Below are 18,159 nucleotides of genomic sequence, written 5' to 3'. Positions count from 1 at the left end.
AACCAGGTGGCCAAAACCACTCCCTATGCAAACCCTCACTCATTCCCTCCCGAGGTCTGAAGGAACTTGCCTTCCACCACTTTCAGCAGCGAGCCCTCCTGCAGTCCTTCAATAGTTTTCAGCTCAGCAAAGTTATCGAGGACGTTGCCATCCAGCTGCAGAGAGAAGCAAGTCCGATGGCAGGTATCCTCGCGGTCCATCAGAACTTGGTGGATCTCTTGCACCATCTCTTGAGGAGAGACCTTAAGAAGGGAAGAACCCAGACAGTTATTCTCAGTCCTCACGCACATTCCTGCCAAACTTTGTCCCTCTGCTGCAGAATCAAACGCCTCTTGTACCCCTCCAGGCTTGGAAATGCAGACTCTAGCCCTCCCTCCCAGGAATACCGCTCCTGTCCCTGCGGGGAGGGCACTGGCACCTCTGGCAGGGTCAGCCACCCCAGCTCCATCCCACAGGGCTCAGCACCCAGACGTGTCACGGCCTGGTGCCGCGCCAAGCGCTCGGCACTGGACAGGGGCGGCAGAGAGGGCAGCGAAGGAATAGAAGGTGGTGAGGGAAACCGGGGGCTCTTCCCTTATCCAGTCACACTGAACATTTGCGGTGAGGCTTTGGATGATGCACACGGAAAACAGACCATTTCCTCCACTCCATCTGCTGCGGTACCCGCAGCGCGGTATGGCACGTCCATGCCAGTGCTACACCTCCGGGGCACCGCCGCCTGCAAGCGCGCGGCTCCTGTGACACAAGAAACCAGCCGGGCTCGTGCACAGGGCTGCTCTCCTACCTCCCTGCTCGGGCTCCAGCACCACCAACGCTGCTCTCGGGCTAGGAGGACTCAGGGTAGTTTACATAAGCTGCTGTGAAGAACATGGCCTGCTATTATTAGCCTATTAAAACTAACAGCCAAGGGGATTTAAAGGAGAAAAAGCTAGGCTGAGATACAGCTAGTTCCATGGGGGATGTAATTTCACTGCACTCTCTGCTGGTCTTCAGGAGATACGACTTCCCACTGGGTTTAGACTCCAGATGCCTCCCCGCAAAGCGAGAGATACTTCATCCAAATGGTTTTCGGTGAAGCATCAAGCTACATCGGAATATCAGCCAGGCATGTCAAAACCCATCCTGCTCCGGCAGCACATGTCATTGTCCACATGACACACGCGGAGCTCTCCGTGGAAAGGGGAAGCGGAGGCCGCATCGTTGCCTTGATCCTCAGGCCAGTGCTCGAGCTCCCTGTGCTGTGCTAGCACCTGCTGCTGCACCAAACCCAGGCTAGCCCGAAGGAGCATCATGCCAAAACTGCTGGGCAAGCAAGGGATTTTCCTCTCCTGAGTCAGTCCCAGAAATCACGTTTTCACATCCCTGCTTTAAAACAGCCCAGAAGCGGGAAGGCCATTGACCCCGCGCTCAGCTCCGCGCCTGAGCCCCTCTGCGATGGGCAAGGAGCAGCTACACCTCAGCTAATTCCCCCTCCCCTTGCTCCACACCTGGGATCCGGAGCAAAACACCCTCCCCATCCTTGCAAAGCCTAGGCAGGCCTGTGCCAGACAGCCTGTTGCTCACGTCTCCTCTTTCTTCCTTTTCCTCTAGAAGCCACTGGTCAGGCAGCTTCCCTCCTGCACCCTCCCTGCTTCGCTGCCTCCTTCCCCACTTAATCCCATCGGAGGACAGAGGAGTCAGGGAGCTGGGAGCAGCCTGAAGGTGCTGTCCAGGCCGTGGGGGCTAGCAGGGGCCTTCCTGGGCACAGTCCCCCGTCCCCTTCCCTGCCTGGCTGGCTGAAGGGACAGCACTGCCTTCACCCTGGCTCAAACACTTCCTGACTTCTCCTGCCCTGGCGTGGCCTCCGTGCCCCTCCCCAGCCGGCAAAGGGAGGTACCTGCAGGGAAAAGGGCTCTATCCCCGGCGCACAGATCTTGACGGTAAATCCCGTGTCCTGTATGACAATGACCTCCTGGTCGTTCCCATCTTCTCCCGGGTCAGCCTCTTCGTGACCATTCTGCCTGGCGTCCTTCTCACCCTTGAGGCTCTCGTGCGGGCCGCTGCCATTCATCAGTGCCACGCCAGACGGGTGCTCTGGGCGAGAAGAGAGGGATTTAGACAAGGTCTGAGCAAATGGACGGTCCTCTCCAAGGGGCTGCAGAGCCTGGTTTGGACACCACCACCGTCCTCTGGCCAACCCGAGGGAACCAGGGGTTAAAAGGCAGCAAGTGTTTTATTCTGCACTTAGTGTTTACTAGACATAGGTGTGCCAGGCCCTTCCCCTCACAGCATAATTAACATGCACTCGCTCACCTGCGGGGTTTGCATCTTCCACAAACCGTATGCGGAGAGGGGAGGGAAGGAAAGCAGGAAGGATGGGTCAGGGTACAACACATCCAGCTTAGTCTTAAGAAGCCTCTTAATTAAAAGAAATGGGTGTGTGGTGCTTTGCGGCCCGGAGGCAGCTGTAACCTCTGCACCAACATGTTACACAGCTCCTAACATACCTCCTGGTACGCTGCTGCTCAGCCAGGAGAGGAGGGAGGGGAAGAGACGGCAGTTGCATTGCTAAGCTGCGCGTCACGTGGGAGCCAGGTTACTCCACAGGCACACAAACAGCTCCCACGCCCCTGCCCGCATCTGGCCACCCTCGGCATTTCCAAAATACTTTGCACAGATCCCATGGTGCCAGGGCGAGGCTTTGCCTAAGCAGTTTTATTCCAGAAAAAGGTGACGACATTTTAAGGGCTCATTTAGACAGATGCGTCACAGGGACAGGGAGCTCCCTGCACCTACTCCACTGCTCCCGCAGTGGTTTGTTTGCTTTTCCAATAAGGCAGACAGTGTCAGAAAGCTGGTAAGATCTAGGAAGCTGCAGGTCTCCTAGAGCAGCCTACACCCACCAAACCGGGCTGGGGACCACACTAAAGAGCATACTCTGCGTTGTTGGACCGAGGTGCTGCCTGGGTAAGCTGGAGTGGCGGAAAGAGCCGCTGATGACAACCGCTGAGGGAGGGCAGAGCCCCCGCCTTGTCCCCAGCCTGGGAGCAGGGCACCGTTCTGATCTGCCCACCCCGGGCAGCCAAGGCTGGAGGGGAGTGGGCGTCGCATCCCGCGGGGTGCGTTCGCAGCACAGCTGTCCCATCCCGGCCACGCACGGCCAGCACGCCCGGCCCCTGGACCCCCAAACTCACACGCTGGCGGTTCTAGCTCGGTGCTCCCAGGCGGCGCAGACGGAGCGGGCTGGGGGCTTTCCCGGGCACTGGGAACAACCTTTCGGAAAGGCTGCACGAGGTCAGGGCAGCTCAAAGCCAGGGTAACACCCCAAGGCTGCCGAGCACCAAGGTGCAGTTCTCCAGCCAGCTCCACCTGGCAGGTCTCTTTCCTCCTTCTCACCTCCTAGCCAGGCATCGGTCCCAGCCCCAGCTGCGCGCCAGGGGAGATGGCAGCTCAACCTCCATCGTTTCTGAAACGCCGACTGGTGCTGTGGCTTGAAGACCTAAAGCTATCACAGCTAGTTCTCACTTATCAGCCCCAACTGCTCCAACAGCCCAGAAAAGTCACTCAACCTTCACCACGTATAAAACCAGGGATGGAAACACTGTACGTCCTCGCACACCTCTGGAGCGCAACACGAGGCTGCAGCGACAAGCCGTGCGGATGCGTCCCCGGAGGGTCATACTCCTGCTCCAGCCTACGACTGCCAACAGATGACTGTCAAGGCTGAATTAGGGCATGGTGAAAGAGCAAGAAAACACAAGGGAAGCACACCCATTCCAAAAGGCAGCAGGTAACAGAGCTCCCTCAAGCAGCCTCTGCTGCCTTCAGCATCTCGGCAGCCGCTGCTCACGTTCCCTGTCACTTGGCACATGTCCCTAATGCAAGCTGTTCATTTCTTTGACAGATGAAACCACGGGCAAGCCAGATGAGAGGCCTGGCTCTGGCTCTAGCAAGCTGCAGTCATGCTAGAAAGGAAGAAGAAAAGCTCCACACCAGAGTGCCCCAAGAGACGTGGTTTCAGAAAAACCACACCATGCCCAGAGGGCTGGGGAGAGCCCCTCGTCACACCCTACAGCCAGCACAGCCACGCTCCTGGACTGCCTGAACACGCGGGGACGAGGAGGGAGAGCAGAAAAGCTACACCTGGGGCTACCAGTGCTGTAGACAGGACAACCCGCCAGGCAGGCTCGCCCCAGCCCCTGCCCACCCAAGCAGAGCAGGATCACTGAACTTTTGCTCCTGCTGTAGCAGCCAGAAAGGGGAGGCAGACCTTGGCTACAAGGAAGGCTGCAGCACTGACCGACGACCCGACAGCCCATCTTCAACTGCTGTGGCAGCGGCCGAGGGCAAAATACCGGCAGAGCCGCAGCGGTGCTGCCCACCACCCCGAGACCCCCGTCTCCACCTGCCCATGACCAAGGACCTTTTCTGTCGGCGTCACAGATGCCAAGCTCGAGGTGCTGCTTCCAAAGAGCTGACGTTCGCTGGCAGCTGAGGTGCAGAAGGAGCAGCCCATGGGACGTGCCAGCTCCTGTCTCTTGGCTCTCGCTCCCAGCCACGTCGCCTGTCCCGATGCTCCTGCGGTCTGCCCTGTGCCATGCTCCCGGCACACTCCTGTGCCTGGTAGTCATGCTACAGGCTTGACCAAGGATGCTTTCCAACCAACTGACTGATCAGCAGTAGTGAGGTGGGCACTGAAGCTACTTCCGTGCCACAACAGTTGGCAGGATATTCCTGAAAGGGACACCGCCATCTCTGAGAAAACGCGATTTTTTTTTTTTTTTAATATCTTTTTTTCTAAGCAAGATCCAGCAGAGAAGGTGCCTCCATAGTGAGCAGAAATTATGTGGCCAGCTTGGAGCTGGAAGTGGGGAGGAGGAAAGCAGCGCATAGGGACTAACCAAACCAGAAGGAAAGAGGCTCCACATGAGGGCCGAGCAACTCATGTGCGCACTGGTCTCGAGCACAGCAAACACCTTCAGCTGCAAAGCAAAGCAAGACAGGGAAAGCTTGCATGGAAGGAAAAGTTACCAACCAGGACCGCGCTTTTGCTTTTCACTGCTCAGTGGTGTCAGATCCCCAAACTACTGATTGTTTCGGAAATCAGAAGACTGTTTCCCGTCTGCAGAAATACCACACATTCACACTTTCCATCCCTCTTTCCCTACTTGAGGGAAGACGGGGCTGGTGCAGTTCCACGCTTTGTGATGGAAGAGACATGTAGAGGCAACACCTTCACGTCTCCTTATGCCAGGAGATCCAGCTCCAGCCAGCGCTCTCTTAAGTTGGGAAACAGAAGTTAAGCCTGCACTAAGAAAGAGTAGCTGTCCAGCAGGTTAACGCTCTGATTTAAGGCCAGCAAAGGCTTTCCAGTGGGTTTTTTTTACAGAACGGGTATGTTTTGGCAAAACCAGCACATTTTGTTTCGGCCCCGGCTGACGGCAGCGCAGGCGAGCTTGCCTGGAGGACGTGTTGCCTGCTGGGTGCTGACTCACAGCGTGCGCTCTCCCCGCGGGGAAGCGGAGCTTCACCCACCTGCCTTAAAGTGGGTCACTGGCTCTCACCGCCGGCTGCAGACCGGCTGCGCCGCCGCCTCAGCAGCGCCAGCAAGGGAGAGGGAAGGCGAAAGCATCGGGCGCTTGATTTCAGCATACAAGGTGGCAGTAAGAACAAAAAGGACACCTGAAAGACACCTGCAGAGACCTCTCTCCTGTTACTCACTCTCAGTTCAAGCCCCAGCCGGGCCAGTAGCTGCGTTTAGCTGCAAGCTCTCGCCCGCAGGAGAAAGCGCCGCGCGATGCACCCCCGGATGGTTTTGCGGAAGGCGGCTGAGTCACGGGGAAGCAGTCCCACCCGCTCCGGGGGTGCTACCCGGCCACTCCCCCCGCTTACCGCCCCGCTCGTGCTGCCAGAGAGGGAGCGGGGAGATCCCTCCCGGTACGCCTCAGCCTCGAGACGCGGTTTTGCAGTCTCGACCAAAGGCCGTGACCTCCAGGTTCCCCTGCCGCTCCAAGGGACGCGCCAGCGTCCCGGCGAGGACCCTCCTGCTCTCGGCCCTTGGTTTGTACCCGCAGGCGCGTCTGAGGCTCTGCTAAGCTCCAGCTCGCGCTGGCCGGCAGCCAAGCTGTAACACGATGTTCTCATCGCTACTCGGAGCGCAGCGTGAACAAACCCCGCGCGCACGCAAGACTACAGCGTCAGGAGAACAGGCGAAGCGAAAAGGCTGAAGAGGGGAGGAGGCGGCGGCGCAGGAACCGCCTCAGCCGGAGGAACCGACTGCCTGGCCGCGGCTCGCGCCTGGTGGAGAGGTTCGGCAAAAGGACTAAGTTTCAGCTTTGCCCCTGGACGACGAGTTTGCATGCCGAGGTGACAGGCCCCATTTTAATCACTTATTTACAGTGAGGGGGTGGGCACCTCACGAACCCCACCGGTCAGGACCCTGGCATGAAGGAACCTGAATGTCGCTGGCTGCATACAGTGAGAGACAGCATAGATCAGGGGAAGTTTTAGTTAATAACCAATGTTCAAACAAATCTTCTAAAGTCAGCCACTAATTTTTTTTTACATCATCAGGTCAAAAAGATGGCAACATTACGTTGCTGCAAGTTAGCCTGGTCTGGAGAGTGGGGGAAGCAAGAGTACCAAACCCAGGGACTGCTCTGTAGAGGAGACATTTCCTTCCAAACATTTAGTAACAGCAGAGATTATTAGAGACATAAAAACTGAAAACTAAAACTCTACCTTTTCCGTCACGGAGTTTAGGAGTGCATTCCTTATTACTGGCTCTGGTGTCATTCTGAGGGCCCAAATTCTGCCTTTCCCTCCTCAAAGGTATTTCTAATTCTGAGCAGCATTAAGACAGTTTGTGCAGGGTCTCCCAGGCAGCTCAACACCCACCGCTGGCACACCGATGGGCGCATGGCAAGCAAACGCGCTAAGCCAGAAACCAAGCAGCCAGCTCGGGTCTGTCCCCCTACGCATCCCCCCTCCTGCCACCAGATGCACCAAAAGGCAGCGTTTGAGACCAAAACTCACCCACTGCACGTGGACTGAACAAAACCAAAATACAGCAATAGAAAGGCAAAATTTGACCTTGAGGCTTGAAAAATAATAACCTGAGTTTCTCATACCCTAGAAGGCCTGGCGAGGACCAAAGCCACTCCAGCTCAGTTACCATCTGGTGCCACATCAGAGCTGTGCTGCGCCAGTCTGTAGAGATGCGGGAGAGGAGGAACGTGGGACGTGGCCGAGCGGCTGCTCCGCGAGCGGCTGCTCCCCTCCCATGCTGCAGCAACCGGCCGGGGCCCCGCTGTCCCACGGTGCTGGAAAGGTCACTGGGCGAAGGAGGAGAAGGAACATCTCGTCCCTGCACCCAGGGCAGCCACGGAGCTGCTCCATCCCTGCAGCTCGGGCATCTCCTCCCACCTGTGCGGGGCTGAAGGGAGCCGAAGGCTCCGACCAAATGCTGCTCCGGTCCCTCGCCGCCCCACGCTCCTCTCTGCACTGCTGCAGGCCGGGCCTGGCAGACCCGCTCCCATCTGTTGCAAGGACCATGTTTGCAGCCACAAACAAAAGGAGGATCTGCCTTATGAATTAAGAAAAAAATAAGCAAATCCCCCCGTTACGTTTGCTTTGCTAACACAGACAAGGCACAGACAGGTCCCTCTGCGGTACGCAGCCCAGGTGGGACACCTCGCCACATTCCTCCTTTTCCTTCTGCCGTGAAGTTAAAACATCACCTTGCCTCCCCTCTCCTTCGTCCTGCCCCATCCCGCAGGCACACGCGGCCGCCCACCCCCTTTACGAGCACACAGCGTTTTGGCTACACGAAGCACGACAGAGTGCCACGCTGCTGAGCACCTAGAAGCGTGAGCTTCTTTTTCTTCCTCCTCTTCTTCTGCTGGTGCTGCTTTGAGGGCAGTGCCTGCGCCTTAGAGTCAGGATCACAGCCCGACCTGCCGCTGGGGCAGCTGGGGTCCATCGCTACAAAACCAGTACTTGGGTCCCGAGCCTTAGGTGGCACCTCGCCACGGGGGACAGGCGGCACGACCGTCCTTCGGGCCGGCGGGGTTTTTTCCGCACTTGCTGGCAGAGCCGGGGAAGGTGTCCCAGGGCTCCCCAGGGAAGGAGCAGTACCTCTGCGTTTCGGCACGCTGTCCGGACCCGCTAAGGCTGTGTCGAAACACAAAGCTGCTCGCCCCTCGCCGTGGCCCTGGCCGGCGGGACGTGCTCCAGGGGCCGCATCCCCCCCGTCAGCTGCTGCCACGTGCTCCTCCCGGCGGCAGGATCTAGGGGCTAAGCCGCTGTCCTCAAGTTTCACGCAGCTCTGGCAGGCCTCAAGCGACTGAGCATGATCGACCGGCCCTGTCCGCCCTTCCCCAAGGTCAGCTGGAAGGACAGCCACCGCACGGGATGCCTCTGCCTGCCGGAGCAGGCCGGCAGCGCCAACGCCGGCTCTCAAACAGCTCTTATCACAGACCGTCACCGTTCCTTCTTCATCCTTGGCCTCGGATAGGTCTTGGATGTATTCGGTGCACTTTTGCAGGCTTCCAGTCACCGCCTCGCTGGGGATGATGTCGGGATACGGCCCAGCACACTGGGCAGCTTCTGGCATCGCGGGGCAGACGGCGCAGCTCGTGGGAGGCTTTGGTAAGAGGGGGGACCTCTCATCGGGCGAGTTAAAGCTGCGCATCTGGAAGATTAGATCGGTGACGTGCCTGCAGCAGTTTGCAAAAAGGCTGTTCCCCATGATGACGAGCAGCCCGGCTCATACAGCACCGGATTAGAAAAGTTAATTCTGTTTGCACACGTATATTGCAGTCCCAAGGCAAACTCCCATGCGGCAGCCCTCGCCCTCCGCAGCCGGGACCTGCTCGCCTTCTCACGCTGTCAGCCACCTTCTCCAAAGAAAATTCCTACTTGGCCCCAGAGTGGCGGGATGCAGAGGACTGGCAGCCGACTCTGCACCGTGTCCTGCACGCCCTGAGCTCGTGTGCTCGCCAGAACCGGACGCCGGGCTCCCGGCAGTTCTCCCAAAGTGCCGCCCAGCGACCTTCATCCACCGCACGCCTTCGCCCCTCTCCCCGACCGCCACGGTATCTGCGAAGCCCAAAAGCAGCTCCCTGCAGCTGCAGCTCTCCTCTCCCTGCCACGCCGGAACACCAGACGCGTATCTAACAGGTTCTTCAGGCGCGCTTGCAGAGGGATGCCGGCCTGATCGCCCCAGCCCGGAGGTGGTTATAAATAGCCCGATCTCGAGCGCTGCACCGGTGCAGCATGGGACGAGTGCAAGAGCACTTCGGCGCTGCCAAACCTGTAAGCAAGCGAGATGCGTTGAATTACAAGGCGAGGGCAGTTACTATGGCACGCCTGGGCCCAGGCACAGCCATCCATACTAAGCAGGCGAGCACAAAACAGCCAGGCAGCAAAACACTAAGTAGTTTCCAGACGAATTTTCTGTCCTCTCAGCCTGCTCTGCCATATCAAACACAAACAAACCACAAAACCACACGCGCAACCCCCTAACACCACTCCTCTCTCCGTGCTAATTTAAGAAATCCCGGCAACTGAAGCGGGGATTATGGAGCTGGGGATTTCTGTGAGCATCAGGTGCCCCGGGGAGGCTGCAGCCGAGCAGGCCGCAGCATGCCTCCAGCGAGGCCGCGATGCAGCCGCCCGCTCCTCGCCTTCCCCCGGCAGCATCAGCCGGGCATCACGGCTCCTCGCGCGCAGGCACGCACCCCGTACCGACACGCGCGCCGCTCGGCATTCAGCTGCTTGCGTCCCTTCCGTGGTCCCACTCTCCCGGGACACACGCCAAGAGCCGGATCTTCCGAACACGCAACGTGATGTGCGAGAGCTGCAGCCTGAACCGACCGGCCTTGGGCCTGCCTGGGAAAGCCTTCGTGGCTGGTTAGCAAACCTGACAACCTCCCCCCACCCCTGGGCAGCCCAAGTTTCGGCACAGGCTTCCTCGGCAAGTCTCCCGAGCGCTTGGCACGGCTTCACAGACGGGAAGGGGCACAGCTCTGCGCTGAGCAGAAGAAAAAACATGTGCCACGTCCCTAGCACAAAAAAGTCCCCAAACTCGAGCAAAGCCAAGGCCACGCAGCTCCCGCGATCGCTTGCTCAAGGCCAGCACACCACGGCAGAGGAAGGGCAATCCCTTCGCCAGAGGCAGCCCTGGGAAGGCCAAGAGCAGCCCCCAGAGCCTCCGTGCCTGCAAGTCACCTGCCAGGAGAAAGGAAGAAACCGGCTGAAAAACAGAGCAAAAGCTCTCCACAGAGAAAGGGAAGAGGAATCCAAAGAGAACTCTCTCCCGCTCCAAATGGTTTGAGCTCCTGCCCCGGTAAGCAAGGAGCCCCAGGCAGCCCCGTGGCTGCTCCTTCGGTGCAGGAGCCGCCAGCCCCGGGAGCCCCAGAGCCCAAGGCACCCCTCGGCCTCGGGAGCCAGCACCAACCTTCAGACCACGTCAGCATCGGTAACTCGTGTTTTCTGATGATTTTTGAAGGAGTTCAGATGTACTGACAGCTTCAACTCTTCCTCCTTCTCAAGAGACCTCTGAGAAGAGGCGAAATCTCCTCCTGGGGAAGAGCCTGGTCAGGAGGTCTCATGAAGCTGAGCAGCATTTCTTCAACTCAAGCCAAAGCAAGTTCAGAGCGGTGTGGTGCGTGCTAGCTTTAACACATGAAGGCTGGTGTCCGTATAGCAAACACAAATTTAATTTTAGCTGAATAATAAATTAAGCAAAATAAATAGTTTAATGTATGTAAATAAATTGACTAAATGAATAGGCATTAGCTCCCGAGATGGCCCTAGTGGAAACGTTTCTGCAGGACATCCCGCCAGGGGAGGTGGGAGACAGCATGGACGTGCCTCCCTCTACCCAGCGGAAACCACAGCTTCCCAGAAACTTCCAGCACTTTAGGTGCAGCAAGCACTTCTTTTAATAAAGGCCCACAGTGAAATGTTAGAGCTGCTCTACCGCTGTCATTAAACTCCAATTGGTTACAACCCATCTGTGGGTAGAGGTATAAGCACTGCATTTATTTTTCAGCGGCTTTACAACGCTGGGGACTGACTTGCACGGAGAGCACGGCGGGGCTGCAGCGTTCGGCTCTCTCGACGAGGGCCCCAGGCTCGATGGTCTGGACGTCTCTCCTGCAGCACTAACAATCCATGGATGGCAAGTGGGGAAATTACTCGTTCCTAGCTCTTGTGCATCCACAGTAAAATTTGGCTGGATAGACCTAAACAGCTCAAGCCACATTCCAGCCTACTCAGAAGTTTGTGGCTTTTCTGTAGTCGTATTGATACCGGGACATTTGCATTGCAGCCGTGCCCTAGGGCGTTCATGGGGTCCCACAGCTGCTGGCTCAGGCTCTTACAAGCCACCAAAATGCCTCGTGCTTTGCATTTGGCACCCTGAGTTACCCACGCTGTGCTCTCCACACCTGGGAACTACATTTAAACCCGTCTGTAAACTTTCTATCTGGCCATAACTTCGGAAACTTAGTCCTGAAACTAGCTGGCTGGGTGACCCTGCTACAACAACACGCAATTCAAACATCACAGAAATCAGGAGCAAAGACTAGGACCTAAGGCAAAGTGCAAAGATCAGCAGCAACAAAAACATCAGCTACGTTAGGAAGAGCATGTTTCTCAAATTTCAAGAGAAGAGAGCTGGATGAAAGAATCACATTTCAGACCGATACCGAGAATTAGTTGGTAATTCTCCAAGTACGTGTATTTTATTCTGGCACGTACCTTAGTTTCAGAAAGCTACTGAGACAGCGAGAGCCCAAGACAGCGAACTATCCCGTTGGGCTTTGCGTGCAGCGGGACCAGCAGAACATCAGGCTCGCAGACAGAAGCGGCCGCGCTGGGAGGCAACACCACAGCTCCACAGTGGCACAGGGAAGACTCCAGCTTCACCCTGCACTACCACTGACGCCCGTCACCGCAACCACAGTGGCTCTGGAGAAAACTCCACGCAGCACGAGCCTGGAAAGACTGACTTTGCTGGTCCCCAGAGGCCTGTATAAATCTTAAGGTGGCTGAGAGCCCCAAGACCAGCTGAGCTGAACGGCAGGGAGCTGTGGGTAGGGTTTGCAGGGGAGATCCGACGGCTGCAACGCTGTCCTCAGCAGCTCCTGCTGCCTTCCTGCATCCTGCGGCACAGATGTGCCGATTAGCCCGCAGCCTCCCACCCGGCCAGCCCTGTGCCAGCCACCCGCGGCTGCCCCGGGCCGCACACAGCCCCGGGGGAAGAGGCTGGGCAGCTGCTCCCAGCGGCTCTGCAAAAGCGTGCCGCAGGCGGGAGCCTGGGAAACTCGCCCGTCCCGCAGAAACCCCTCTGCCAGGGACATCGAGCACCCCGTCCCACCTCGCATGCTGCCATCACCTGAGCTGGCATCAGAGCCCACCTGAACCCCAGCCAAAGCCGCACGCTGAGCTTCCAGGCTGGCGGAGGCTTTGCAGGCTTCAGCACCGCTGACAGTAAAGACAGAGAGAGTCGTCTTACCCCCAGCGCCTGCTCGCAGGGCACTCTGCACGACACGGCTCGCTAACACACAATACCCACGTTACCGTTTCCAGCCCCATCCAACCGCGACGGCAGGCGGTTAGCTAGCGGAGAGCCTGGGAAGGAGGGCTGGCGTCAGGCTAATCCCACCCGCGGGAGCTCTAGGCAAGCAGGGCAAGAGTCACCAGCCTGCAAGTTTTACGTTGTTGGACAGTAACTACATAAAACTCCTCTGAACCTGCAGCTTTGTCAAAGGGCTGCAGTAGAGCTTTTCTCTTTAAAGACAAGGGCAAACTAATGAAATGCTTTTCTTCAAAAAATGTGCCATTACTCTAACATCACTTAGCTGTAGGGAACCTTACTTCAGTGGCCTGCTCCGCAGGGTTTTTTCCCCTCGGGAATGGTCAAGCGGCTGGTGAGCACCACAGCAGTTGTTTCTTCAGCTCGAGAAAAGAGGTTACTTCTGTGAGCGTAGATCTATTTTCCCACCCAAAGAGGGAAGCTTTGTCGCCTGCGTAAGCGCATCCGTGCTGAATTGCCAAGAAAACACCAGACAACCACTCATCTCAGACTCGCTACCGTTAAAAAGGTGGAATGCAACAGCAAGCTCAACTGCCAAACGGGCACGTGCGAGCTCCGCTACCTCAAACCACGCGCTTGCAGGAGGCGAGAACCAAACGCTAACCCTTAGGCAGCCTTGCTACTACCGGAAAAAAAAAACGACCTGCTCCCAAAAAGCGACAGCCACCACCACCACGGGAGTAGCTACACTTTGGTTTTCATCTTTTGCGCTCTGCCCAAGCGCTGCCCCGTGGCCTGGTTTTACTTCTCAAATGCAAATAAAAAAAAAAAAAAAAAGCATGAACTTCAGACCTTTAAAGCTTCTAGAAATAACAACTTTCTAGTACAACCAATAGAGCATGATGCAAGAAAGCAAGGCGAGCACTGGAAACCTGCGCCAGGAGAGGGGTGTGCTGCCAAGTTTAGTCATTTACCGACGACAAAGACAAACACAGGACTCCGCAACACAACGCTGTTTTTACTGTGCATGAGGCAGTTCTGCTTCTGCAGGTGGATTTATCTAGGTGCATGTTCCTGACCTACTTCCTTCCGCTTTTCAGCTGGGAAAAGCTCCCACGAGCCAGGCTGCTCAGGCAGAGCAGCGAGCTTCCAGCGGGAGCTCGGCTCTGTTATCCCACCAGCGGAACTGCTCTGGACACGATCCCCCGGGTTCCCATCCCCCATCTTGCCGCACAGGTGCCGTGTTATCACACTCCTTTCCTCTTCTTAACCTTGGAGCGGTGATCAGACTTCTCTTGCACAATATTCCTCTGATTCTACTCCTGAAGCCCGTTACAACTGCGTATTAAAAAAACCCGACCGCCAGCAATTCGGCCCTTCCCAAAACACCAGCGAACCTCCAAGGTCAGGCGACAGACAGCGATAGCAGATCCCGAGATTAAGAATCAGTCTTCTGACCTTGTTGCTAACGCACAGCTACACTTGCCTCCACAGCAGTCTTCCATTAACACCTGCATTCTCTGCTTCTTAACGGGAGACACAGCCGATGATATGGGTGGCTGGAAGAACGGAGATGGAGGAACCTAGCTAGAAAAAGCAGATCTTTGGGCAAGGCAAGGTTGAAAAGCGTTTTATGGTAGCTAGGAGCCCTGCTAAACTCTCACGTGAGACAACCTTGTTCTAAGGCAGCAACACCGTAGGAACAGAAGTAATCCAAGAAACGCTGCACACAATGGCTGTCTCTTGACCTTGTGCTAGCTAATAAGAGAGGTAACTTAACCCGCAACTGCCCCCATCAGAAATCATTACAGGAACCGCAGTTGTTCACGTTTTTGTGTGTTTCTGCACTCAGAAGGACAGAGCAGCCCCAACAGTTTTGTCTGGCTCGGAGGTAGAGAGCAGCAGCCATCAGCCCTGTCGCCTTTTACAGGCAGAGAAAACAACCCCCAAGCCTCGACGCCTGGCACAGCGGCGAGTGGGTTTCCTCAGCGAGACGCCCGCCCGGAGCCTGCCCAGCGGTACCAACAGTCTGCTTCAGAGAGAGCAGCGTGCCCGAGCCGGGTGCTCCGCAAGCCGCAGCGGGTACACCAGAGTGGAGGCCGATTTTCCCCGGCAGAAACAGAGGCCTGGGAAGCCGAGCTCGTAAGGTGGCCGACACCGAGGCGGACAGCCTGCCCTCGCCTCCAGCGCAGCGCAGCGCAGCACAGCACCTCTGCCCGGGAGTCACGGGGCCGGGGGCACCGCCTCAGCCCCGGGCTCCCCGGGAAGACAAGAGCCTTCCTCCCCCTCCTCCCCAGCCCCACCAGATGCCTGAGCAACTGTGCAGTGCTGAAACACGGGAAGGATTTTTCCACCTCCCCGCCTCCTTCAGCAATCCGCTTGTGCCCTGAGAGGCAGGGATTACACCGCGTAACTTTTTAACCCAGTTGCTGGCACCGCAGGCACGACGCCTGCTTTAAAAACCGGCGCGCGGGGTGGGGGGCGTTCAGCAGCGCGCTCCCCGCTCTTGAACTGCGTCCTGCCCGCTCCCGCACCAAACGCCAATGAACTTTGCTTTCGGTGACAAACTTCAAAAAGGCACCTTGCCACCATAAAATCCGGGGAGGGAGGAAGCGGTGAGGAGGAAACGGCGGGTCACTCGCCCAGCGGATACGAGCGCCTCGGGACGAAGCCAGCCACAAGCCACGCTGCTTCTGCCTTTTTTTCTTGTACATTAGAGATCAGAGAAAAAGGCTGGGCCCGAGACGAGCGCTTGGGACCGTAACTTCTTGAAGATGCAAAGCACCACACTCAGCAAAACGCGGAGCGGGGGACAGCCTCGCGGGGTCTGCGCCCAGAGCCCTGCAGCGGGTGCTGGGGACGGCCAGGACGCGGGGCTGCGCCTCGTCCCTGTCCTGCGCCGCTCCGGCTCCCATTTAAAGCAAGAGCAGCCAGCAAGTAACTAGTTAAAGCACGTGCTTTTCAGCTGAGTCTCGAACAAGCCATCTGCCCTTCGCAGGAAAACCCAAGTTCTTGCTTTTGACTATTTCCTAAGGCGTCCATGGCTCCCGTATCCCAACTTCCAGCGCGACCCAGCCCTCTCCCAGCTGCCGCAGCGGGGGCCGGGGCGCACCGGGCGGGCAGGGCCGGGGCCCCGTGCCCGGCTGCACCCAACGCTCGCCGTGCCCCGAATAAACCTTGCAGCCCGGCGACCGTCCCCGAGCCCCCGCACCGGGGCCGGCCCCGCAGCCGCCCCGCGCTACCGGCACCAGCGGCCCGCAGCCTGCGCGGCGGGCGGGACGGCGGCCGCTCCCTCGCAGCCGGGGCACCGGGGGGGCCCGGCCCCGGGGACCACCCGCCCCCCGCCCGCACCGCCGAGGGGGCCGGGCCCGGGCAGCGGCGGGGGCGGCCGGGGGAGCTGCGCGGGGCCCCGGAGCCGCCGCTCCCCCCCCCGCGGCCGCGCGGTGGTGCGGCCCGGTGAAGGTGACCTTCACCGGGGCCGGGGCTCCCCGCTCCGCCGGGCCGGGCCCGCTCCGGCCGCCGCGCGCCCGGGCCGCTCCCCCGCCGCCCCTCCCCGGGCCCCGGCCCCCGGCTCGGCCTCGCCGGGGAGCGGCGGGAATGGCGCGTCCCGGCCCCGCTGCGAGCGCCGCGGCCTCGGGCCCCGCAGCCAGCGCCTCCCCGGGGGACGCGGCGGCCCCGGCGCCGCCTGCGCGGAGCCTCCCCGGGCCGCGGGGCGGGCGCCGGGCCCCGGCGCGGCTTCCCCGAGAAAACGGGGGCCCCTGGGCCGGCAGGCCCGTGAGCCCGACGCCGCGGCGGGGCGGGCGGGCCGGGCCCGGGCCGCTCCGGCGGGGCCTGCCCCAGCGGGACGAGCAGCCGGAGCCGGCAGAAGCGCCCCGGGGCCCCTCCGCGGCGCCGGCCCCCGCTCCCCCCGCACCCCGGCACCTCCCCGGCGGGCCCCCGGCGGGGCGGGGGGGCTGCGGGCCCGCACCCCCGGGGCGGGCACCCCCGGGGCGGGCACCTCAGCCCCACCGGGCCCCCCCCCGCAGGCCCCCGGCGCCCCCTTACCGGGGCGCTGCTGCGTCTCCGCCGGCCTCCTGCCGCGGGGGCCCGGCTCCTGCTGCTCGCCGCCCTGCGCGGCGGCCGGCACGGCGGCCGGGGGCATCTCGTCCGCTTTAATGACCATGGGGCCGCCCCGCGCGCGCCCGCCCGCCCGCCGCGAAGGACAGCGCCGCTCCGGCCCCACGTGGTGCCGCGACCCCGCGCGCCGCTACGGCGCGCCGCCCGGGACCAACCTCCGCGCCCGCCGGCAACGCCTTAAAGGGGCAGCGCCGCGCGGCCGGCGGGCCCGGCCGGAACCGCCCCCGCGGGCGGGCGAGCGGGCTCCGCGCTGCGCCGTGGGCGCCGCCGTGGGGCCGCGGGCAGGGTCGGCGGCGACCGGGGGTGGGTGCCGGCCGGGCCCGGCGCCAGGCCGGGGCACGGCCCCGGGGGAGGCCCCGCAGGCCCCGGTGAAGGCCCCGCAGGCCCCGGTGAAGGTCAGCGGCTGCCGCGGCCGCCCGCCTGCCTGCGACCTTCCCCGAGGCCGCAAGGTCACCGGCCGAGCAGGGAGGGCCGCGCCGGTGGCTCGGGGCCTGCGCGCCCCGTCCCGCACGGCCACGTCTGCCCCTGCTGCCGCCGCCATTCCGGGGGCCCGGCCCCTCGGGGCGCTCCCCGGGACCGGCAGCCACCGCCCCTCGGCTGGGGTCTGGGGGCTGCAGGCCGAGCGGCAGCAGCGGGGTGACCCCCGCCATCGCGGGCAGGGGTGCGCTGGGGCTGCCCGCAGCCTCACCCGAGCAGGGACCTGGCCGTGCACCCCTGGATTTGGGACGGGGCGTGTACCCGCCGCCACCGGGGGTCATGGGCTCCCGCGGGCTCCCGGAGCTCCGGCGGGATCCTGGGGATGGGGGCGCGGATGTTCATGCTTTGTGGCTGGAGGTGCTGGGGCGGGGCAGGACAGGGCAACCCTCTGCAGATTTCAGTCTCTTTATTAAGAAAAAGGCATATGACAACAGCTCCATACTCTAGTCTCCAGGTACTGACACATTTCGAAAAGCACTTGGTTAAAAAGCAAAGTCGACAATTAACGTCGTCCTGGCGAATAATGGCGTCACGTAGCAAAAGGAACATTCAGATCAAGCAGAGCAGTGTCAAACCTTTGGCATCTGTCCCGCCACAATGGCTCTCCCCAACACGAGGCACAGGCTTTTATTGTTCCCAGCTGAGCTCCACAAACTCAGCCAACAGGAGTATTTTTGCTGCGACGAAACCACAGCCGCTCTGGGACCGGAGGAGCTGTACCCAGGGGTGCTCCCCTCCCGTTCCCTCCGCCCGCGCGCAGCTTGGCCAGGCAGAGGTGATGTCCCCACCTAAGGCGGGCTGCTGCAGCCTTGGCAAGGACTGGGATGACGGTGACCTTGTGCACGGCCTTGAAACACCCACACGAGCGCAGACGGTGCTCGTCCCTGCAGGGCCGAGGGGCTGCGGCCCCGCGCCTCACCCGCGTCCCCTGGGGGAGGAAGGGTCTGGTTTTTCAGACAGACAAAGATCTGAGGGATTCCCGTGGCCTGATAGTCTCATTCCTGCTCTAACCGCAATGACAGGAAAGGGGATCTTTTTTTGGA

At 60.1% G+C, this 18,159-nt stretch overlaps 1 protein-coding gene across 2 annotated transcripts in view; it reads right to left on the bottom strand.

Annotated features, from left to right (window-relative positions):
- Window positions 1–16,685, bottom strand: part of CLUH (CLUH binding protein of NUMT mRNA) — a 39,906-nt gene extending 23,221 nt beyond the window's left edge. The window contains exons 1-3 of one of the 2 annotated variants that reach the window (XM_075719503.1): window positions 16,568–16,685; window positions 1,877–2,073; window positions 71–242 (exon numbers count right to left, since the gene is read on the bottom strand). In XM_075719503.1, the coding sequence (XP_075575618.1) occupies window positions 71–242; window positions 1,877–2,073; window positions 16,568–16,685 (487 nt within the window). Of the gene's footprint in view, window positions 1–70; window positions 243–1,876; window positions 2,074–7,839; window positions 8,729–16,567 lie in introns of those variants that run through there. The other variant, XM_075719502.1, reaches the window with a different exon arrangement.
- Between the last annotated feature and the right edge of the window lie 1,474 nt (window positions 16,686–18,159).

This window comes from Pelecanus crispus, chromosome 12, assembly GCF_030463565.1.
Source record: "Pelecanus crispus isolate bPelCri1 chromosome 12, bPelCri1.pri, whole genome shotgun sequence".
NCBI lineage: Eukaryota > Metazoa > Chordata > Aves > Pelecaniformes > Pelecanidae > Pelecanus > Pelecanus crispus.
Note: the sequence above shows the minus strand (reverse complement) of the source record. Positions and strands in the feature narration are given on the sequence as shown.